Raw genomic sequence first — 23,974 nt, 5'->3', positions numbered from 1 at the left:
TACAGCCTCTTCCCGTAGCCTAGTCTGTGGTTAAACATATTCTGATTACTATTGTGCTGCTGATTGGAGTTTAATATTGTGACAAATATACCCTAGTTATGGAGCTGAACAACCTCGTCATACATACTTGCTAAGATTTCTTGTTATGGCAGTGAACTTTGACTTTTATTGATAATTATAGTATTTGTTTTACTTTCCTTAAAGGTTTTTCCCATTTTGGGGTTGTTGTTTTTTCAAAATTACTGTACTAATTGATTGTAAATGAAACCTCACAGCTGTTTACAAAACAAAACAAAACATAAAAACATTAAAATTATCAATAAAACACTGAGGTTCTATTTACAGTCAGGTGGTGTATAAATTTAATTAATTAGGGCGGGCAGGCAGTCCCATAGTTTTTCCACCACATAGGATGTCCGGTATCTTTTCTGAGCCAACTTAACGAATCTTAACAGTGTGTGGTTGAGAAGGACCTGGAAGCAAATCTTAGTGCAGAACAATCGTTCTCAAAGTTTTCCTCTGGGTCATATTTTCAGAAGAAACATTTGCTTGTGCCACTTCTATTTTTATTGATAAGAAATACATTGGAAAACAAAAAGAAACAACTCTTAGCATTGTTGGATTTTGAAAAGCTATCTATCCATATTCTGCAAATAAATACAAATAATATTGTGATGGCATAATCTACCCTACTACCCTGAGATGTTTGTTATTTTCCTTTGATTATCCTTGAATCTTCCCGCCATACTTGCCATCCTCTCTTGCCACACCATTGTGGCAAACCACACCCTTTGAGAACCACTGGCACAGAGACAGGATTATATGAGCAGGCCATTGAGTAACCTGGTTCTAACCTGTTTCTTCTTCTCTCTATCTCTCCCTCTCTCCCCCTCCTCAGTTGCCAGTGTCACCCAGTAGGTTCTCAACACAGCCACTGCCACCCGCTCACAGGGCAATGCTCTTGTCAACCTGGCGTGGAAGGTGTGTCATGTGATCAGTGCCAAGCTGGTTTCTTTGGCTTCTCATTCCAAGGATGCCGAGGTAACTCCAGTGCCTGATTGAACGTCTTCACAGTTTGCTATAATGTCTTGTCATGGATGCAGGGCTCTCTTTCTCTTTGGGCTTCCTCCCTGCAACTCTGGAACGCAACTGATTAAGAGGATCTGTCATAAAAGGATGGGGTGGAGGCTGATAAATTAGTCACAATGTGGAACATCCTGCAGAAGAGCCTGGATCAGGCTAAAGGCTAGTCCAGCATCTCATTCTCACAGTGGCCACCAGATGCCTGTGCAAAACGGCAAGCAGGACTCAGCAGCACTCTCCCTGTTGGTGATATCCTGCAGGGGTACCAATTTGAATAAAATATGGGGGGCAGGTCCTAGCAACAGAGGTACCTAGAACTGGTGAGATGGTTTATTCCCTGCTCAATCCACTTTTTATCCCTCAAACAGTTCTCTGAGGTTGATTGTTTTCAAAAACAGCAGCTGGTCCAAGGCTATTCTGAACCCAACTCTCTCCAAGCCCAAGTTTCTAGGCATCTGGTAGTCTCTCCCCACCCCCCAACCCAAATCAACAAGTGCTTGCTGCAAAATTATGCAATTGCCCGCTTGGGCATATTTTTAGGACACCTTATTTCTGTGACAGTAGGCTTTAATTTAAATTGCTTTTAAATATTGTGATTTAATTGTTGTAATGAGCCCTGCTTCCTTGGAGTAAAGGGTAGAAAGAAGAAGAGGAGGAGGAAGAGGAGGAGGAGAGCTTTACCCTGCCCACTTATGGGGAGGGTAAATGGTGAAATGATAAATAAGAAATTATGTTGATGGTTTTTTCTCTCTTGCCATCCAGCAATCCTTTTACAAGTTCATTTACAGGGCTTGTTGGGAAACAAAGTCTAAAAGTAGAATAGAAAGAAAGGCAGCAATGCCCATCAACTTTGGGTCCCTCCAGCCCCCTCAAACATTTTAAGGGGGGGCAAAGGGACGTGAGTTCCCAGCAGCAGGTATTCAAAGGCTTGCTGCTTCTGATGGCGGAGGCAGAATATAATCATCATGGCAGGTAGCCACTGATAGCCTTATCCTCTATGAATTTGTCTAATCAGCTTTTAAAGCCATCTGAGTTGGTGCCCATCATTGCCTCTTATGGGAGCGAATGAAATATGCATTTTTACCCCATAAATTACAGTGACATTGAACATCCTGCAGGAATAAGTGGCCCTGAGAAATATGAGGAATCATCTGAGCTGGAGATACTCCATTGTCCTAAAAACAAATCTCACTATTTCTCTTCCCTTTGACCACCTCTAGAAGCCTTCCCAAAAGCTGGAAAGGTGGGGTGTTGTTTGAATCAAAAGGGATGTATGTAGGAAAGTATCTTATTCTAAGTTATACCACTGGTCTGTCTAGCTCAGTACTGCCTCCACTGACCGGCAGTGGCTCTTAGGGATTTTAGACTCAGGGGTCTCTCCCATTCCTACCTGGAGATGCCAGGGATTGAACCTGAGGCCTTCTGCATGCAAGGCAGGTGCTCTATCACCACTATCCTTTCCCCTTCTACTCCTCCTTCCCATGCATGCTGTCCCCAAATTAAGAGTCACACATATTGTTTTCTTACTTCCAGCCTGCAACTGCTCCCAGCTCGGTTCTGTCTCCCTCCAGTGCCATGATAACAGCACATGTGTGTGCAAGCAAGGCTTTGTGGGGTACAAGTGTGACCAGTGCAAAGTGAACCACTTCTATGACCCTGGGAGCAATCAGTGCCTGGAGTGCCCTATTTGCTACAGTCTCGTGAAGGAAGAGGTAAAACCCACCGCTTGCTTGCTTGCGTCAGTCCACCAATCAGCTAATCAGACGTTTTAGTCAGATTTGCTAAATGTATAGTCAGCCAATTAACCTCATTAAAAACAAAAATACCGGTACTTCCTTACTATATTTCTAGATTACTGTCCATCCTTTAAGATCCCTGGTATCAAAACAACAACAACAGCAATCATAAACCAGTTAATGCAACCAAACATGTAAATCAACAATTATGATAGCTGTATTTCTGTGGGCAAACCGAGCATTTCATTTTGAGCTGGTCTCACCAGCCACTCAACTCAGAACGCCCACCAAAGCCTGGCTGAACAGCTAAGTCTTAAGGCAAAGGAAGGTGCCATATAAACCTCCAAGTGGAGGGAGTTCCAGAAGTGGGGTGCCACTAGTGAGAAGGTTCTATCCCATGTCACTATACAGCAGACCCAACACTCTTTAGCATATCTTAGGGCCTGTTCAGGTTGGCATAAGGAAAGATGCTTCTTGAGTTATTTGGGTCCCAGGTTTTTTAAGTACTTCATAAGTTAGCATGATTGGACCCAGCAGCATATATGCAACCAGTACAGCTCCTTTAAAATTGGTGTTGTATGAGTGTGATTGGCTACACCACTCAGCGCTCCAACAGTTGCAGCATCTGGACTGTCTTCAAGGGTAGCCAGACCTATGTAGAATGCATAGTGGCAATCAAATTAGTAAGTTACTACATCATGAATTACTGTGGCTAGGCAGTAATACTTAAATTTAGATAGTTTAGTCAAATTTATGGCTAGTCAACCAATGTTTTTGTTGATTTAGTTGCATTTATATACAAATATGAAGCAGAATCTGGTTATGTGTGATGCTAATTGGCCCCCGTGATATTGCCAAGAACCAGGAACAGTTTAAAAATTTAATTGATAAATTTCTGGATTGAATACATTTATTAATTTCTAAGACTTTGTTGTTCAGTGGTAGTTTCAAGTTTTACATTTTTGTATTTCCCTTTTTATCTTTCGTCATTTCTGAGCTGAAGACATTTTAGACAAGCATTTGCCCGGGAAAGTTGCCTAAACTTAATCAAATAAACTATTTTCTACCCTTTGCGCTGTATGATTGTCTTTTACTATCATGTCTGCATCTTGTTTCAGCCTCATTTCCTCTGCAAGCAGCAAGCTGTGGAACCCAAGCTCAGGGTTGCACCGTGAGGCTGTCTTTTTATATTATGTATGTCTTCCCTGGAAAGCCATCCCATATTGCTCTCTTTCTCCCTGCAGGCAGACAATTTGAAGGCCAAGTTGACAAAGATGGAGTCATGGTTGGAGAAACCAAATTGTGGCGTGATGAGGGCACATTATTATTCTGCCATGCTGCAGGACGCACCACGGGGTGACACTCTCCACAGCCGTTACCTGTTGAAAGGTAAAGAGATTGGGTGGGTGGGAAAGGGGTCTTCCTTTTCTGTTGGAGCACAGGAAATATCTAGAAGGCACTTTCAGACCCACCAACAGAGAATCCTCTCAACTTTCATCAAACTAGCAACTCAAGAGTGTCCTAGGATTTGCCTCGAAGAAGGTCTAGTATATGGATGAATGGATCATTCTGTGTCTTCTTCATGTGCATTTCATGTGTGTCCATCAGGTTCCACACCTTGCTCAAAAATGGGAGAGAAAAGGTGATTGGCAGGCCTACAGTCTAAAAGGCACAACAAAAAGGAAAAGGAATTGAGATTGAGGAAGACAACAAATAACACTGATTTTTTTTTTTGTTAAAAACAGTGCTTTTCTTCTAGAAAAAGGGTTCTGGTACTCACCATGAAGTTGTTACAGTAAGTGCCACACTTTTAACCAGTGCTTTTCTTCTAGAAAAAAAAGGTGCCGTTACTGTGTACCCTTGAGAGCCCCCTGAAAGAAGCACTGGTTATAAAGTTCCCAGAAGTGTTCCTTCTGCCAGGAAGGAAGCAAACAAGCTCTAAGGAATGTAAGAAGCTACCTTAAGCCATTGGGCTGCCAAGCTCACGGTTGTCTACACTGGACAGCAGCAGCTGTCTCAGGTTTCAGGCAGCCCTACCTGCAGAAACTGAGGATTGAACCTAGGGCCTTCTGCATGCAAGGCAGATGCTCACCCACTGAGCTACAGTCCTCCCCCAGCCCTTACAATACCCTGTAGCTGGTCATTCTTTCGCCAGTGGATACAGCCAGGTTAGTCTCTCCCTAGCCATGATGTTCTTCCTGCAAGGCAGAGGGTGCAGCTTCCTTTGGTTCTCTGGTCAATTGCAGAAGCTAAAATGTTGTACCCTCCTGCCCTGCACTCTATGCACAATACGCTATGTACCTCTCCACTACAAAGGAGTTGATCAGATAACACCCCCCAAACATATCCCATAATTCTCCATATCCAGCTTTTCTCTGGCACAGCCCCAAGCATGTGAAGTAGCCATTGCAAATAACTATTTTTGTCCCCTGCAGGTGCCAAAGTAGCTTTCCTAGAAGAGCTTGCTGAGCTGGAGAGCCTAGTGCATGATGCAGAGAGCCGGCTGAGGAACACCAGTGAGATTATGGGCTGTGACAACCAGAGTGGCACCAAGGGCTGCCTCCTCCTCACTGACATCCTGCCCATCCTGCAGTCCACACAACAACAGATCCAGATGGCCACCGACACACTGGATGCCATGGTACCACACCGAGAGTGGAGCTGGCATGGCGCAGAATTCAAAGCATCCATGGGCAAAGGCACAGCCCTCCAAGTGCCAGAGATCAGCTGATCACTGTGTGCATTAGGGAGAACAGGGCACTGCCCCCCAACCTCAGTCTGCCCTTTTCCATCCCTGCCCCTCCTGCCTTCTTACTTACAACCAGTCCAGAGGGAGGCCATGCCTGTCAGCTTTCTCCTCCTTAGTCTCAGTGTTGCTCTTAGAGAAAATAGCAGGGTGATAGGGACAAATACAGCTACGTCTTTACCTGCTGCACTCTTGGCATCATATCAGAAGGCGAGTGTAGAGCAGGTGAGTGTAGCTTGGCCAGAATGGCCTGGCAGGCCAAATGGGGAATCTGGCAGGCTTAATCAGGCCCCTGAGCCAGAGGTTCCCCATTGATGTTCTAGCCCCACATCTTGTGTTTATGGAAAGCTTGCAAGGAGTATATTATTTTCAGAAGCATATTGCCAGAGAAGAGAGTTTTCTCCAGAAAACAAGAGGATTTTCCCTCCTTCCCTTAAAGGAGTTTCCTGCTGAGATGTCGCCCCAGCCCACCAACTGGACCCACCAGGCACAGGAGTCTAGAGTGCTGGCCCAGAGGTATGTTTCACATATTCACAGTTGAATATATAAGTTCCAACTTAGAATGGACTTATGTGTTCACTGATTTCATTGGGGTGGCCCTGAGTATGATGAAGGCTGTGTACACACCATATGTTTAAAGCACATTCCTCTGCCCCCCAAAATCCTGAGTACTGTAGTTCACCCAGTTAATAAACTAGTAGCTATTGGACTGGTGAGATTGCCAGCAATGCCAAAGTCACTCTGTTTTCTCTCTTCTCTCCACAGCCATATGAAGGCTGCGGCCTTGGTGGAAGACACTGCCCAAAAGGCCATGCTCCTGTCCAACAAGACCTACCACCTTCTGCGGAGTATCATAGAGGACAATGCAAAACTGGAGTTTAGGGGACAGATGGAAGAGAGGTGAGCTCTTGGGGATGTAGTCCAGCATCCATTTCTCACAGTGGCCAAGTGGGTGCCCAAATGGGAAGTCTGTAAGCATCTGCAGTTACCATATTGTTGACCCTGAGTTACACTGTTCTCAGTTCTAGAAGGCAGGAGATACAGATATACAGTATTAGAAACATCTTAATTATTAGCCAATCAGTTCTATCCACAGCCATTTTTCCCTGCAAGCATGCGGACAAGAGTTCTCTGCCCCTCAACAAACCTTAACCTCAGAGAGGAACAGATATGTTTAGACTGAAGGCAATGAGGATGCTTTCAGTCCAGCTCATCTGCTCCACAAATGTTATGGCCATCTTCATAATCATATGATTAACATCATATGAGGGACCATCATAATTTGCTTCAAGTTTTGATCTAGGCAAAATGAGGTGCAAAAAGAAAAGAAAAACCCAGCTCCTTAATTGTTTTGCTAGTATTTTTCTCTTTGATGTCAGCTTTAAATTTTGATTTCAGTGACTCTGAAATAATGACTGGGAGTTTTGAGTCAGCAAAAATGTCCCTTGGTCTTTCTCAGGAACTTCCATTCCCAAACCATGTGATTGTGTATCCTGCATCAATTTTCTATTTCTTTTGTTGCCCTATTGGCTCACAGTTTCCTTTGGCATCTTCTCACAGCTACCAGAGAATCCAAAAGGCACAGGAGGAGCTTGGCTTCCGGATGGAAGAGGCTACAGCCAAAGCTGAGGAGACTTTTGCTTCAGTCCATCAGGGCAACATGGCAAAGAACCTCATGCAGATCAGTGTCATAGAGTTGGTGAGCAGTGGGGAATAAATGTGCACTAAATACACCCCCTGCCCCTTTCACGGGACCATGCCACATAAAAAAGGGGGGGAGGTATGCCAAGGGTTGTAGCCAACGGCAGCCCTACACAAAGTAGACCCATTGAATCCAATGGACATGGCTTATTCCTATTAGTTTCAATAGATTTACTCTGAATTGGAGGTAGCTGAATGCAACCCAGTGACTTTGGGGTGTGGGGATGAACTTTAAGAATCTGGGGAATGGCTCTTACCTTTAAAAATGAGGTGGCAAAGGTTTTTCTCTCCCCCCCATCCCTCGTTCTTGTGAGGAGTCTATCTGGCTGTTATTGGCTGACACAGTTTCCAATTTAATTATAGTTTTCCCTGGAAACTTTACTAATACCCAGGTAGAAAACTGTTGTTCACTGATTGCTTTTTATAATCTCCCATTGCTGTTTTACTAAGGGTATCATACCATTTTTACTAATTTGCTTTTATTCTATGGTTTTTCATTTCATTTTTGTATTACCAGTTTGAAAGCCACTGAGTGGTGGCAATGCTGTAATGACAACAACAAACCATCTTGCTTAATAGAAATTAAACTTCTTCCGGCATTTCCTCCTACAGCACCCCTTGGTTCAGCAGGCTGAAAATCTTACACATTGTGCCAATGAACTGGAGCACCTGGCAGAACAGAATAAACACCTGGTGGCCAATGGATCTCTTATTGTAGAGGCCAAACTGGAGGGTGTGGCTCAGAGGATGAAGGAGTTGGAACAGGTGAGTTACTCTCTGCTTGGGGCTGCGTCTCATTTCTAACCAGGACAATTTGCACTGGCAGGAATGACACAATTCCCTCTCTTCTTCTGGCTGAGTGCTGTTGTCTGCATTGACCAAATGGCAACACTTGTCCACAAGAGGGTGCTGCTATACAATCCTGAAAAGTACAAAATCCCTCTCAGTGTTCTGGCTGAGCACTGCTGTTTACATTGGGAAAATGGCAACGTGTGTCCACAAGAGGGTGCCATTCACTCTCGAGATTACAAAAACAAATCTTATAACAAAGCATCAAAATAAATTGAGAGATTAAAATGCAATCAAACTGGCTTTAAAAGAGGATTAGACAAATTCATGGAGGATGAAGGCTTTCAATATCAACCAGCCATGATGAAAATACTCTGCCTCCATGGCTGGAGGCAGTACCGCTTTTGAATACCAGTTACTGGAAATCACTGGAAATTACTGGAAGCCCACAGGAGAGGGCTCTTGTAGTCAGGTGCTGCTTGTGGGTGGGTCTCCCACAGGCATCTGGTTTGCCACTGTGAGACCCAGATGCTGAGCTAGATGGGCCACTGGCCTGATCCAGCAGGGCTCTTCTTGCATGCTTATGTTAGCATAACTACAGTATATCTTAAAATTATATGTACTACTAGGGCTGCTGCACCAAACAGCTCTGCAAGCCTTTGGGAGGCAGAGATGCAAAAGGGCATCAAAGGAGGGATGGAAGGAAAGAGGGACAGAAGCCAGGGCTGCCCACAACACCCCTGGCCATCATTCAAGGCACCTCAGGGTGCCACGGCACACTAGCTGAAAACCACTAAGCTAATGAATGAATAATAATCGTGCACAGAAAAGCTTTTAGTTTATATACTACCTTCCCCCCCCCACAAGGAGCTCAAGGTGATGTGCATGGTTCTCCCCTCAAAGCAACCCAGTGAGGTAAGGTAAGGTAAAGGTAAATGGACCCCTGACCATTAGGTCCAGTTGTGGCTGACTGGGGTTGCAGCGCTCATCTTGCTTTATTGGCCGAGGGAGCTGGTTTATAGGTCATGTGGCCAGCATGACTAAGCCACTTTTGGCGAACCAGAGCAGTGCACGGAAACGCCGTTTACCTTCCCGCTGGAGCGGTACCTATTTATCTACTTGCACTTTGATGTGCTTTTGAACTGCTAAGTTGGCAGGAGCCGGGACCGAGCAATGGGAGCTCACCCAGTCGCAGGGATGCAAACCGCCAACCTTCTGATCAGCAAGTCCTAGGCTCTGTTGTTTAACCCACAGCACCACCCGCGTCCCGTGAGGCAAGGTAGGTAATGGTAAAGGACCCATGGATGTTAAGGCAACTATGGGGTGCAGCACTCATCTTCCTTTTCAGGCCAAGGGAGCCGGCATTTGTCCACAGAAAGCTTTCTAGGTCATGTGGCCAGCATGACTAAACTACTACTGGTGCATAGAGAACCGTGACGAGTGCCAGAGCACCTGGAAACGCCATTTACTTTCCCACCGCAGCGGTACCTATTTATCTACTTGCACTACTTCAAACTGCTAGGTTGGCCTAAAGTTAGGCTGAGAGGCAGTTACTGGCCCAAGATAATATTCATGGGTGTGTGGGAATTCAAACCCTGGTTTCCCTAGTCCTAGGCCAGTGCTCTAACCATTACACCTCCCTGTCTCTCAACAGAATAAAAACAACCAGCAGCAGGAAAAAATAAGACAGTAATGATGTTAGTAATGGGCGTATTGCTCTGAGCTGCTATTCTTAGGCAAGTAGAAACAAAGGAGGTCATCTGCCATGAAGAGCCCCAAAAGTGACATTGGCAAACCCAACCCATTTAATGATATTGAGCCAATGGGTAAAGCCAATCACACTGAATCCTGAAAATGACCCTCTGGTTCCCTCTCTCCCAGCTTGACTGAGAATGCTTTAGGATCAATGCCAAAATACTGGCCTCATAAGATTCTCCAGGACCTTCAGAACATAGCTAAAACGAACCTTGAGGAATATTTATACAAATGAAGGAGTTGGAGGAGGAGTTGTTTTCTGGTTGCAGACATGGCTTCAACACTAATCCATTTTGCAGACTGGTGGCGCTGTGGTCTAAACCACTGAGCCTCTTGGGCTTGCCGATCAAAAGGTCAGCGGTTCGAATTCCCGTGACAGGGTGAGCTCCCGTTGCTCGGTCCCAGCTCCTGCCAACCTAGCAATTCGAAAGCACGTCAAAGTGCAAATAGATAAATAGGTACCGCTCCAGCAGGAAGGTAAACGGTGTTTCCATGCACTGCTCTGTTTTCGCCAGAAGCAGCTTAGTCATGCTGGCCACATGACCCGAAAAAACTGTCTGCAGAAGCGGACAAACGCCGGCTCCCTCGGCCTGTAAAGCGAGATGAGCGCCACAACGCCAGAGTCATCCTCGACTGAACTTAACTCTCAGGGGTCCCTTTGCCTTTGCCTTTACCTATGCCTACAGGAACACGTGTGAAGACCTCCCTCAATTGAAGCTTCCACAGTGAATGGGAGAGCTCTCAGTGCACATGATCCAAATCACCTGCATTTGTAAAAAAAATAATTGCTGGATCACTGTGAATGCATTTTGGGACTACTATTACGATTAATTGTAGCCCAATCTTTTTCTTAACAACCACTCTCTCACTCTCTCTCTTAAGAGAATTTCTTCAAGAGCAGACTTTCAGATGTTTTCTATCTCCCCTTTCTTGCTTTGATAACAAGATTGGGTAGTTCTTTTCTTGGGTACAGGCATGTTTCTGGCAAACTTATGGATTTTCTTTTTAAAAAATAATGGTGCATTTAAACAAAATCTAGGTTGCCTCCAACACTGTGCCTGGAGATGGTTGGTTTTTTAGTGTGACAGCACCTACACTTTGGAACTCCCTGCTGATTGACAGAAGGCGGGTACCTTCGCTGTACGGTACTTACTTTGGTACTTGCTTAAAACATTTTTGTTTAATCAAGGCTGTCCAGGTCAAGCCAACTTGTGTTTTAATCTTTTAATCCATACTGTTGTTTTTAATTATCTTGTGAATGTTTTTAATACCTATTTTTAAGTGTGTTTTATTAATAGCTTTAAAGTTTTATTTTTTGTGTGTGGCTCATTAGAGGTTTTATTATAATTAAACAGTATATAAACCTTGTGAAATAAACAAATAGGCAAAACAGGTGTGGGTAGAAAACCCTGATCATTTTTGTTTTTTGTAGCTATGGCAAAGGACAAACGACGCCCACACACAGGCATCCTCATCACTCTCAAAGGGGGAGGCTGTGCTCTCCGAAACAAAGACCTTGTTGGCTACCTTGGATGGTAAGAAAAGAGTGCCTGATCAATTACTTCCATGATGAGTACGCTACCTCGACTTGTATCTAGATCAGCCTTGGCCAACCTAGAACCCTCCATATGTTTTTGGACTGCAACTCCCATCGGCCCCTGTGAGCTATATCATAGAATCATAGAGTTGGAAGGGACCTTGAGGGTCATTTAGTCCAACCCCCTGCAATGCAGGAATCTCAGCTAAAGCATCCATGGCAGATGGCCATCCAACCTCCACTTAAAAACCTCCAGGGAAGGAAAGTCCAACACCTCTCATGGGAATCTGTTCCATTATTGAACAAGTTCTTCCAGATGTTTAGTCGGAATCTCCTTTCTTGTAAATTGTAGCCATTGGTTCAAGTCCTACCCTCCAGAGCAGGAGAAAACAAGCTTGCTACATCTTCCATATGACGGCCCCTTAGGATACTTTTGTTATCCACCGGTATTTCGCTTTCCATTCTTGAGTTAGGAATAGAGTAGTTGTTTTAGAAGACAATAATCAGACATCCTGACAACATGACCAGTCCAACAAAGTTGATGTTGAAGAACATTAAACTGTCTGTGTAGCAGTTACACAAATGCATGCTTACTGTTCCGTAAAGGTAGATCTTAATTCTTGTCACCCACAGAAAGGGGTTGACCCTTCTATCTCCCACCTGGGAGCTTCCCTTTCTTCTCCCAGCCTCCCACCCCGGGAGAACTTCCCTTCCCTGCCTCTCACACAGGGTCCTTCACCAACTAGCCATCACCTTCATTTGCATACAGTGCCCTCATTGACTCATAAAAAAGAAGAAGCAAAAACAAAGAAAAGAAAGAAAAGGAAACAGGAAGATAAAAATAATACAAGAGTGAGAAAAGAAAGGGAGAGACAGAGAGAAAGCACTTCTTATTCTCAGTCTATCAGTATAGATGGATAGATAGATAGATTCAAAGTACAGTGGTACCTTGGGTTACATATGCTTCAGGTTACAGACTCCGCTAACCCAGAAAAAGTACCTCGGGTTAAGAACTTTGCTTCAGGATGAGAACAGAAATCGGGCTTCGGCGGTGCGGCAGCAGCAGGAGGCCCCATTAGCTAAAGTGGTGCTTCAGGTTAAGAACAGTTTCAGGTTAAGAACAGACCTCCAGAACGAATTAAGTACTTAACCCAAGGTACCACTGTATTCAGTCCAGAATGATATCCAGCTACTCTTCTTTCTACTAGGCAATATTTTTCCAGTCATCAGACCCAGATGCCTCAAGTTAATTCCTGTTCCCTTCCACACAAAAAGTTTAAAAGGAGTTCTGTTGTTGTTGTTGTTGTTAATAAGTGCCAACGATAGTCTTCCTCCAGTCCAGCATAACAACTTTACCTCCAAAAACTTTAACAACCCTTCCTCAATGTTGAGAAACAATAAATCCTTCATCTTTATTCACACAGTATTCTCTCCGCTATGGTCATATATTAAAACAGTGATCCATAGTTATTTGCTTATTGTATATTCATTAATTCATGCCCAGTTAAATATATTCCGCTCCCATTTCCTATTGGCTGCGATTTCCATCCTAAATTTAGCAAAAAACAAAAACAAAACCCTTCCATTTTAGCTTCTTCAAACCATAGTCTCCCAGGCCCTAGTCCTATGTTCTAACCATTACACGACACTGGATCTCAATATCATAATCAGGATAACCAAGCTCTTTACTCCCTTGTCATCAGGGATGAAGAGGTTGGGTGCACGTCACAAGCGCCAGTCTGCCACAAACAGGAAAATGACAGTTGTGCGGGATCGGGCAATAGCAGAGGCCCAGAAGAAGACCAGACAAGCTCAGAAGATTCTGGGAGATTCCTTTTCAGTCTCTGCTGAGGCCCAGAAAACTGCCAACAATGCAGAGTTAGTCGCCAAGGAAGGCGCTAAGGTATGAACAGCCCACACCTGTGAAGTTTAAGGCCTACTGTTAAGTTCAGCCCACTTCTCCTGAGGGGTGAGGTCCTTTAGAGGGGCACAGGGCTTGCCTGGGTTTAGTTTCCTTGGGAAGGAGTTCCCTCGGGGTTTCTCAGGGCCTCATATTATTTGTGTTCATTTACAAACACACAGGTTGAACATAGAGGCTGCAGCAGCCCACAGCACCCAGTAGGCTTCAGGGCTGAATGGGGATTTGAATGCTCAGGTCCTAGCGTGATGCTCTTAACCATGACACCACCCTAGCTTGACCCTGGCTGCTATTTCTTTTAGATTTCCCACCCTCTAATGACCCATCCTCCTCACCTGTTTTTGTCATCCTCTTCAACAGAAGGCGCAGGACGCACTCAGAGAAGCAAAGTGGGAGAAAAAGCGCGTGGATAAACTTAAGGCACGTGTTGCTTTGACAATGGCAGAAGCCTCCAGGCAGAAGCGCGAGTCTGAAGAACGTGGCAACGACCTCGCTGGACCTGGACAAGTCAGTGATGCTTTGGATTCATTAACTGGAGGGGGTGCACTGCTAGGGTTGTTGAAGGACCATAGCTCAGGGGCAGAGAATCTCCTTTACATGCAGAATCCCCAGCATGTCCAGGCAGGACTGGGAATGTCCCCTGCCTGAAAGCCTGGAGAGCTACTGCCAGTCAGTGTCGGCAATACTGAGCTAGATGGATCCCAGTAGTCTGACTGAGTATAGGGCAGCTTCCTGAGCTTCCTGTGCTATCCCTTTTTAAAGAACATGACCCCACTTTCCATAAATCTTTGGTTTACTCTGAATATTGTTTGTTTACACCAGGGATGGGGAACCTTTTTCAGCCCAAGGGCTGCCTTCCTTCATGTGCAGCCTTTCAGGGGCTGAATGCTGATGATAGATGTGGTGGCTGCGGGAAAGCAAGAGGCATCATTCCAGTTCAAGGACATGTGAAATCATTAGAGGAAGGCACAAAGTAGGGCCCGTGAGAGGTGTGGCCTGGGCACAGTCCCAATGGCCAGATAGGGAAGCCTGGGGGATCCACTTTTGGCCCCTGGCTCTGAGGTTCCCCATTTTACAACATGTGCTCCATGTCTTACGTTGTGGTATCTCTAGAGCCATATCCATGGATTGATGGCCTATTTCAGGGTGGGGGCACCTTTTGCAACCCAAGGGCTGCATTCCTTTGTGGGGAACTTTCGGGGGTGGGGGCCTACATGCCAGTGGCAGATGTGGCCAGAGGCAAAACTGGGCAGAGCCATGGATGTGAACTGTGCCTTTGTCAGGAGATTACATACTAGCCATCCAAAAACCAGAGGTTTGGACACACACACACACCATACATCTTTCCATCCAGGCAAGCGAGAGGCATGATCACAGTTTAAGGATGCATTCCAGGGAGGCAAAAGCACTTGGAGAGGATGCAGAGAATGCCTGGAGATGGGTGTGTGGCAAGGAGAGCAGGGCAGGGCCTCAGGAGAGCCCCAAGAGCTGGATAGGGACAGGCCTAGAGGGTTGCTTTTGTCCTCTGGGCCCGAGATTCCCCAGCCCTGACCAGGACACAGTTGCACATGTCAAGGGGTTAAAAGATACCTTTGTGGTCCCTGCCAATCCTACAATTCTAATGCACAGACAATCTCATTGGAAGGTTGCAGCGGAGATGAACGATCTTGAGAAGAGCCTCCGAAATGCCCAGGGCTCCTTGGAGATGGACATTGCGGCGCTGAACAGCCTGCTCACCAGTCTCGGTGAGCAACCAACACCACTTGGCTGTTTTCATTTCCATTGAGTGTGTTGTGAGAATAGTTGGTTGCAAGCAATTCATGGAAGCGCAATGAACCTCATAAGTCCAGAGAACAAGGCCGGCCCTGTTGTTAGGCAGAATGAAATGAATGCATCAAGCAGCTGATGGGGATGGCAAAGAGCAGCAGTGAATGGCAGAGCTGTGTGTGGCCTGTGGCCTGCCCTGGCTTTGTCCATCTGCAGGTGCAGTTTGGATTCAAACTGCTTCTGCAAAGGTGCTCACCATCTATGTTGAGCTTTATAACGTCAGGTGATTGACAGGTCGGCAGCCCCACCCACCTGCCATAGTTGGTTTACAGGGTGTGTGTAGGAGAATGAAAGATCTGGCATGCCCGTCAGATCCAATTCCTTGCTCCTGCAGTAGCATCCTGGGCACACCTGTGATGCAGCTGAAAGCTCAGCACTTTGTATGCCAACCACAAGAGGGCAGCCTTTCCTGTAAAACTGGTCACCTTCTTTTCATAACGGTTTCTAAGAACTACAGTGAACTTTAATCCTAATGTTGCAATCAATAGCCTTTGGGGATTAATGAGTGTTTGCCAAATGCTGTGCCTTGAACAAAAGCCTGGCAGGTAGAAATTAAGCAGGCAGACCTCTCCCCTGCCACCAGGTCCATGACGGGCAAAGCTTTCTGCTCACAAGGCTGTGGTTAAGGGCTCTGAGGGATATCTCAGTCAGTAGAGCAGGAGACTCTTAATTTCAGGCAAAAGATTCCTGCATCACAGGGGGTTGGACTAGATGACCCTTGGGGGTCCCTTCCAACTCTACAATTTTATGAGCCTATGAGACAGAAGAAATCAGGGACTCTAAGATACCTGAGCCTTACTTAAAGCTGCAGTATATTTTACAGATTTATTATTTATTATTATTATCCAATGCTAAAATACGCATGTCAGTTGAGCAAAGTGTATGGAAAGGTGCCCAGCTTTTATGTTAGAGAGGTGTTTTTTTAATCCTTTAGAAAACACATAAACTGCTTGATCAAAAAGGTTCTCAAGAAAAAAAAATTGGTGCAAAACACAGCTAAACTCAGCAGTCCAATGAAAGACAAACATACCTAAAACCATCATCATTGAAACAAATATATTTTAAAAACCCAAATCTATGGAGAGCCATCATTATTAAAATCCAAGATAAAAACCAATAAAGCTTTTAAAACACCTATAGGAAATATAGATTGCATATCTAGGTACAAAAAAAGTTTTCAACAAGTGTCTACAACAATACAGTTAGGGGGTATCTGTCTATTGTCAAACTGGGAATTTTAGGAACAAGGCAGAAGTTGCAGGATTGAATCCAACTAAGTCTGAGGGCTTATCCACACTTACCTTCCGCCTCACTCTTTCTAGGCACAGTTCTGTGCTCAAAAGTTCAGTTTCTTGTGGGTCGTTCCCCCCCCCCCCCCGGCGGATTGCCATTTGCTCCACTTGACCTTTAAGGAGTGGGTTTTTGCAGGGAAAGCTCTGGAGCAGGACAGGCAGCACTCAGAGCAAAGCACACTCTGTGCCTGGAAAGAACAGAGGAAAGTTAAGTGTGGATAAGCCTTTACTCAGAGTAAGCCCATTGAAAACTAATGGACCAAAGTCAGTCATGTCCATGAACTACAGTGGATCCACTCTGTGTAGGACTAACTTTAGATATGAACCTGCTTTGAGGAGCTTCAAGGGAAAGAGAGTTCATGAATAGAGGTTTCATTTATACCTCTTGCTAGGATTGCAACCTGAGAGGGAAAGCTTTGTGCCTTTTAAGTAGCTGCAATCGCTGGCAGAGGTTCACCAGGTCCCATCACCACATTCTCAGGAGCTCTTGTCAGAAAAAGATGCAGAGAACCGCACTCTTGCAGGGTAAGGGGTGGTGAAGGTGAACCAAACAGTTTAAAACAAATTGGCTTTCATTTGTAAAGTGTGTGTTGGGGGGGGGTGCATCTATAGTGGTGCTCAGTCACAGTTCTGCCAGTACAAGGATTTCTGTTTGTACAACAGGACTTTCCCCTCTGCTCCCCCTCCCCACACATCCTCTACTAAACTTGTTCCAGGGGTTTCCCCAATTAAATATACTCAGAGTTGCAAAGTGATTTCATGCTCTTTATTCAGCTCATAGTGGTGAGGGGATGAAAGTCCCCTCGAAGTATCTGCTTTATATACATTATTAACACAATGGGCTGCACGTGATTGGCTAATTCTGGAATTCTCCTGTAGGTTGTGGATTCACTTCTATCTGGAGCTGGATTGGGTGGCTCCTGCCAACCAATCATACTGCTGCATTGTTCTAGGACCAATCAGACTGCTGCATTCTGAATCCTATTGTTCTAGGCCAATCAGACTGCTACATAACACCCAACCCTCTGGAGATAGGGAGGAGAGGGTGCAGGATGTGGGTGGGGAGTGGGGGGGAGACCCATGGTGTAAGTGGAAATCTTTGCACTAGCAGGACATATTAGTTGGATACCCCGCTTTATGCTCAGGGAATATGTTTCTTTCCTGTCTATTATGATGCTTTAAATGTGGATCTTCCTTGCATTTTTCTATTGGATCTTTAGGAGCAATGTTTCATTTTTATATTTGGCCATGTTTTATTTTAGCATATTATCAGATTTTAGTTGACATTTTAAAGTAGTAAACTGCTTGGGGTGAGGGCAGAGAATGTGAAGTGGTATATAAATGATTGAAATAAATAATAATACATAAATGTGTTTCTCTTTCCTATCCCCACCCCTTACCCCATTCCCTGGCCAGGCAACATAGATCACAGCACTCTGTCAGAAGCTGCACTGAACTTGAGCCAAACCCAGCTGGAGCACTTGCAGTCAAACCTGGCGGGATCTGGTGCCCTGGGCCAGCAGCTGAGCTCCTTGCAGCATGAGGCTGAAACCCAGAGGGAGAGGATCGAGGCCTTTGAGAGGGACTTGGCGGAGATCCAGAGCGACAAGCAGAACCTGGAATCCATCCTCCAGAGCCTGCCCAGCAGCTGCTCCAGCAGGAAGTGACATGGCCCCTTAAACATGCTCCAGAGCACCATCCCTGGCAGCACAAGGAACTGAAGGCTTAAAGAACATGGTGCGGAGGGAGGGAAAGATGGAAGACGGTCACTACTATGGAAGAAATGTCAGGATATAGGAGGGATTTGATTCAGTTCGCAGTTAAAGGCAAATGTACCCCACTGCGCTTTCTGAAACAATATGCAAACTGAAACACAGCCACCCTCCCAAAATTCACACTCCAAGCTTTGCAGTGCAGTTCTCCAGCCAAGTAATGTGTACAAAAATGAACAAGCTTGGGAGTAAAGTGTGCCTAGGAATGCATGTACAGTAGTAACTCCAGTTACATAACCCTCTGGTTTCGTAAACTTCGGGATGCGAAAGCAGCAAACCCAGAAGTATTTGACCGGGTTTTGCCGTACGCATATGCGCAGAAGTGGTCCTCAGGTTGCGGAAACTTTGGGATCCTACCGGACCTCTGGAACGGATACCGTTCGCAACTGGAGGTACCACTGTATTGGTGAAAATAACATACAGCAATGCATTGTATTAGGGAAGATTAGTTTGCAAAAATGTGCATGTTAGGGAGAAATTTGTACTAAAATGCCAATGAACTTTCAAAAGGACTTTAAAATAAATTGCAGACTGGTGTGGAAATGCGGAGAACTGAACTGGAAGAAAGAGAAAATCCAAAATTGCCAGTTCCGCCCATTTCCTAAGGAGATGTTCCCATGGACAGACATTGACAAATGAGTCTAAAGGGGGTGGGCAGAACAGAATGTTATGTAAGTTTAACAGTGTGCAGATGATAGCATTGGACACTGCAAATAGTATTCAAATTCTTTTATAAATTTCACCAGTCATTGTCCCTATGGTTGGTTGGGGTTTTTTTGCAACAATAAGTAAAACCTTAAACAAAGTATTAAAAGTTTAAATCCTCAGGAAGGCGAGTTCAATGGTGTTTCTGTATATCATTTTTGGGACTCTGCCATTGTCTTAGGTCAAAACCAGTTTTGCAGGTCTTTATAGAGCTTCAGACTGTATTGTGGAAAAGCAAAAAAAAAACTAATCCCTTATAAATGCGATAAACACTTTTGTCATTAAATAGTGGACATCTGATGGATGGCACCCATGGCAGATAGTACAATTTATTCCATTTCCTATGCTGGCAGTTTTGGAGCTGTTTTTACAGATTTTCATTCTTTTCCTCCCTACTCTCTGCCCCAAAACATGTAGCCCTTAAAAAGGGAGTAAAAATGTGCAATTTCCCATAGCCATGGAATTGACTGAAACAGAAGTTGCGTGATTGACTGAACCTAAATATGCCATGCAACCTGGTCTAGTTTATTTCTACTGCTCCATTGATTTAGAGTGGGGGTGTGAGGGGAGCAGCTGCAATAAAGAAGGATGGGGACAACCCTCTTCAGCAAGTCTTCTTCCCTTTCTTCCCATTACCTTGTCAAAATATCAGTTCCTTGGATCAGAGCTAACGACACAGAAGTGGTGAAAAAGAAGATTGTCCCATTGCTTGGCAGAAATAACTGTCTGTAAACAGCCTCTGTCACTCCTTTTCCATCCAACAGTTCACTTCGCCACAGAATTTCTGCCTGCAATGGAGGCTGGCCTATTTGGGTGAATGGGACTCTGCCCAACCAACCTCAGTCTGCTCCCCACCGGACCTCACTTGGCTGCATTTTCCCTTGCCTCCAATCCAGCAGGTGGCTCTTCCTGTTTTGGGTTTCTCTTCAGTTTCAGTGTTGCCCTTGTAGAATTCTGCAGGGATAAAGATGAGGGAAGTACTAGAATTAGCTGGCTGTGTCTGTCATTGACTCTGGCTCCACCTTGTGTTGGGCTTCCTGTGTTCTGCCCTAGCAGTTGCAGTGGGCACCAGCCACCATTTCTTCTCTCTGACCTTTGACCTGAGGACTCATTAGTCTGGCTATAATGCCAGCCTTTGCAGTCCACAGATGACAATGGGCCATCAAATGGGTTTCAAACAGGTGCTTTTATTCCAACTCATTTCTTTCAAATGGAAAGCCTTTGTAAATACATCATTTGGAAAATTCTCCGCCCAAATACCCAGCTCCTCCCGCTCTGAGCAGCCCTGCCAAGAAGTCTCCACAGGGCTCACTCACAACAGCCTCAGGTTCACTTTCCAAGTAGAGATGGGAATATCCCCTGCCTGAATCTGTGAAGAGCTGCTGCATGTCCATTCAATGAGCCAGATGGACTAATGGTGCAATTCAGTAATAAGGCAGCTTCCTGTGTTTCCATTTAATTCGGTCCTTGCATGCACAAGTTCGCAAGTTCAATCTTGAGTGAAGGCTGGGAGAGAACCCTCTCTGGAACCCTGCAATGAGGCTGCCAGTCAGTGTAAACAGACCAATGGTCTCTCTCTGTTTAAGGCAGCTTCTTACCTTCCCACATGCAGCAGTGCACGTGCATACCTTGTATAGATGGTCTTCTTGAGTACAATAATCCACTTTGAAATATTAGGAGTTAGGGGAAAGGGCATTCAGGGCCCTGAGATCATCGAACACCAAGCATGCAGGATTATTGAATCACACATTATTCACAAAACCTTTCCTGGAATGTGTTGTCTTATTTTGGGAGGGGGGAGGAACTAAGTCCATTGTGATTCCTTCTTCCTTTCCCTGCCTCAAGGACAGTTTTCCAAAAGCAAACAGTGTTACAAAACACAACAAACAGAACATTGGATTATCGCACAAGCAGATTCTGGTTTAAAGGGAAGCAGTCTCTTTGCTGCTTATGGGTTGGCCTCCAGAGGGAAATTACTAACACTTTGAAATCCTTACACAAGCAGTGTTAGATCACAGCTGGCTTGTTTGTCCTGCTCTGGACGAGCCAAGGTCAGAGTCCGCCTCCAAACCTGTGTTACAATAGCCTACCTGGGATTTTGGCAAGTGCTAGCAGGTCTTTGCTGTCTGACATTCCGCCCAGTGAAAATACAAGGTAAGACTCTAGTCCTCATGATTCTAAATAGAGACATGGGCAGCTGCCTTGTACAGAGCCAGACAATATGTCCATCAAGCTCAGTATCATCTACACCAGTGTTTCCCAAACTCAGGTCTCCAGCTGTTTTTGGACTACCATTTCCATCACCCCTGACCATTGGTCCTGCTAGCTAGCGATGATGGGAATTGTAGTCCAAAACAGCTAGAGACCCAAGTTTGGGAAACCCTGGTCTACACTGACTGGCAGTGGCTCTCAGGGATTTGGGGCAGGGGTCTTTCTCAGCCCTACCTGGAGATGCCAGGGATTAAACCTGTGACCAGCATGGTTTCTGTTTGTCATTGTTTATATTAATTACATAAAACACTTCCACCCTGTAATAAAGGTGCACACACATAGCAAGCCACACTCCACAGAAAACCATCCTTCACCTTCAAAATTAGGAAATATTCCCTTAAAAAAATAGACTATTTTAGTACACAGAACAATCCTGAAGCCATATTGGCTCTCTTAATGTCCCCAGATATTTTCCCTGCAGTAAAAGGAAGTATGTTGGAAAAACCTTTCCCATATAAATTCTTCAAATCTTGTCAAAGGAGCATACTTTATGTATGAATAGGGGAGGTCTGTGACAATGGTTTCAGGAACTAGGATATTTAAAATTTCAAAAGAGTGCCCCAGAGTGGCCAGGATAAGGCAATCAGCAAGCATTATCAGGTCTGAGAAAGGAGACAAGTCATGCACTCCTTGTATAATGCTTTTGGGTGGCCTTTGGCTTAAGGGGTTGGGCAACTTCTAAAGCCTTTAAAAGACGTTTGGGATCCACCTTTGTTCTAGGTCCTCACCTCCTTGCAAGGGGTGAGGGGAACTGTTGCTACAGAAAATAAATATATTCATTGCTTTCTTCTATTGGTTCCTGCCTCCATCCATTCTTCTTTGATAATGGACAGAGGGGATACAAAGTCCTTCGGGAGTTTGGCTGTAAAAGCCAACCCCAAATTTTCATATAACAACACTATTAATTCTACATGAATACAGTTTGCATACAGTTCAGATCCCATTTGGTTCATAATCTCTACTGTTGGTTTGTTGCACTCGGTTCCTACCTGTTTAGAATGCACTAATTGTCCATCCAGAAATAAAGTTCCTGGTCCTCATGATTCTGAATGGCAACATTGGGAAGAACTGCCTTATGCAGAATCAGACCCCTTGCTGCATCTAGCTCAGTACCATCAGCACTGACAGGCAGCAGCTCTTCAGGGCCTCAGGCAGGCCCTATCCAGAGATGCTGGAGACCGAACTGCAGACTTCCAGGTACTCTAACCTCCGAGCTACAGCCATTGCCTTCTCTGGTTCTTTAAGGCAAGCTGATGAACCCTTAGCACCACTCACTCCAGAGATGAAGCAACAGCCAGGTATGTGGTGCTCTCCCAAAGAAGATGACATCCATACCTGAGAAACAGGAGTCTTGGAGGAGCATTGGGTTGTGTGTGGTCTGACTCAGCCACTAGGGTTCCATTAACATGAGGGACCGGGCCAGGTGGGGAGAGGCTGCCAACCCCTCCCTTTGTTTCTGGCGAAGACACCAGGCCCAAAGAGGAAGGTCACTACATAATGGGTGTTTGGGAGCCTCTCCAGTGGTGATTCAGAACCTTGGCTTGGCCAACATGGGTGGCGGCCTTTTGGAAGGGCCTCACCTCAAACGAGTATTTGAAGCAAAATCTATTCCCAGATACTTGAGGGGAGAATTAAAAAAACAAGACTGAGCTGGTTTAGGCAGATTCTTTATTATTTTCGTTATGTATACAAGCATCCATGTTATTATCCTTTATTTATAGCACATAGGGAGGATCCTCTCTTTAAATCCCCCCCAAAACCCCTGGAGTAGGGTAAGAGGAGTTGGGAGCCACCGCTTAAATTTGTCACAAATTTGCCTCATAGCAAGGGGCGCTGCACTCTGCACGTGCATAGAGTTATCTTTTTTGTTTTAATAATTTTTTATTGATTTTCCAACATATATTAAAACACAATACAACTGACAACACATAAACAAACAAACATATAAACACGTATAATTTCATAACCTCTTTTTCTTAAACCTTATTTCAACGACTTCCCCATACCTCCCTTTTCTGCATCCCTGTTTTAAACTTTTCCAGCAACCCCTAATTTCAATCATAGAGTTATCTATCCATCCATCTATGTTTGTATTCATTCATATAACAGGTTCTGGCACCAGCATCCTTTGTATCCTTTGGCAACTGAGGTAAGAACATAACAAAATAATATACAAGCCCCGAAGCCGCATCAGGTTGGAGGCCCAACCAGCCCAGCGTCTTCTTTTCACAGTGGCTAACCAGATGGCCAGATGGGGATCCTAAAAGCAGGACCCAGGCATAGCTGTCAACCTTCCCTTTTTTTGCGGGAAATTCCCTTATTCCAGCGCCATTTCCTGCTGCTTCCCGCTGCTATCCTGGATTGTTAGATATCCCGTAGACTGTCTCCAGGACAGGTGAGGCTGCTGATCCCTTCTTTTCAAATCCGAAAGTTGACAGCTATGGACCCAAGTGCAGCAGTACTACTTTTCACACTGGCAGTTCCTAGCAGTAATTGCTGTTCAGAACCATATTGCCTCCTTTGACAGTGGTGGTTAACTCGATTAAGGTACCACCTGCCCCTTTTCTCCTTTAACCAGCACTCTGACTGTGCCTTTGGATCAGGGAGACACCATTTAAGTTTCCCATAATGCTCCTGACAGTTCTCAAATGAACTGATCCTCAGTTCAGGGAGATATCAGTGTGAAGCCCCTAGGCCTCCAGGGAAGCCCCATTAAAAATCAGAATCCGGATCCTGCATAGGTGCCTGGAACCCTTGGACTCTCTCACGGTTTGCAGATTGGAGTAGTTGGGGGTGGGTTGGGGTTTTTTGTTTTTTTTTTGGAGAGGCAGAGACAGGCAGT

General features: G+C 45.0%; 1 protein-coding gene across 2 annotated transcripts in view; it reads left to right on the top strand.

Annotated features, from left to right (window-relative positions):
• Positions 1 to 18,983, top strand: part of LAMC3 (laminin subunit gamma 3) — a 64,475-nt gene extending 45,492 nt beyond the window's left edge. For both annotated transcript variants that reach the window (XM_083596854.1, XM_083596855.1), the window contains 13 exons: positions 899 to 1,041; positions 2,617 to 2,795; positions 4,064 to 4,208; positions 5,255 to 5,460; positions 6,005 to 6,081; positions 6,331 to 6,465; positions 7,126 to 7,264; positions 7,879 to 8,031; positions 11,243 to 11,345; positions 13,051 to 13,250; positions 13,626 to 13,772; positions 14,911 to 15,010; positions 17,801 to 18,983. In XM_083596854.1, the coding sequence (XP_083452980.1) occupies positions 899 to 1,041; positions 2,617 to 2,795; positions 4,064 to 4,208; positions 5,255 to 5,460; positions 6,005 to 6,081; positions 6,331 to 6,465; positions 7,126 to 7,264; positions 7,879 to 8,031; positions 11,243 to 11,345; positions 13,051 to 13,250; positions 13,626 to 13,772; positions 14,911 to 15,010; positions 17,801 to 18,051 (1,978 nt within the window). In that variant the 3' untranslated portion in view covers positions 18,052 to 18,983. The remainder of the gene's footprint in view (positions 1 to 898; positions 1,042 to 2,616; positions 2,796 to 4,063; positions 4,209 to 5,254; positions 5,461 to 6,004; positions 6,082 to 6,330; positions 6,466 to 7,125; positions 7,265 to 7,878; positions 8,032 to 11,242; positions 11,346 to 13,050; positions 13,251 to 13,625; positions 13,773 to 14,910; positions 15,011 to 17,800) is intronic.
• The last annotated feature ends 4,991 nt before the right edge of the window (positions 18,984 to 23,974 follow it).

The sequence above is a fragment of the Podarcis filfolensis genome (assembly GCF_964270895.1).
Source record: "Podarcis filfolensis genome assembly, chromosome: Z".
In the NCBI taxonomy this organism is placed as follows: domain Eukaryota; kingdom Metazoa; phylum Chordata; class Lepidosauria; order Squamata; family Lacertidae; genus Podarcis; species Podarcis filfolensis.
The sequence above is the reverse complement of the archived record's forward strand: the minus strand, read 5'-3'. Positions and strand labels throughout refer to the sequence as shown.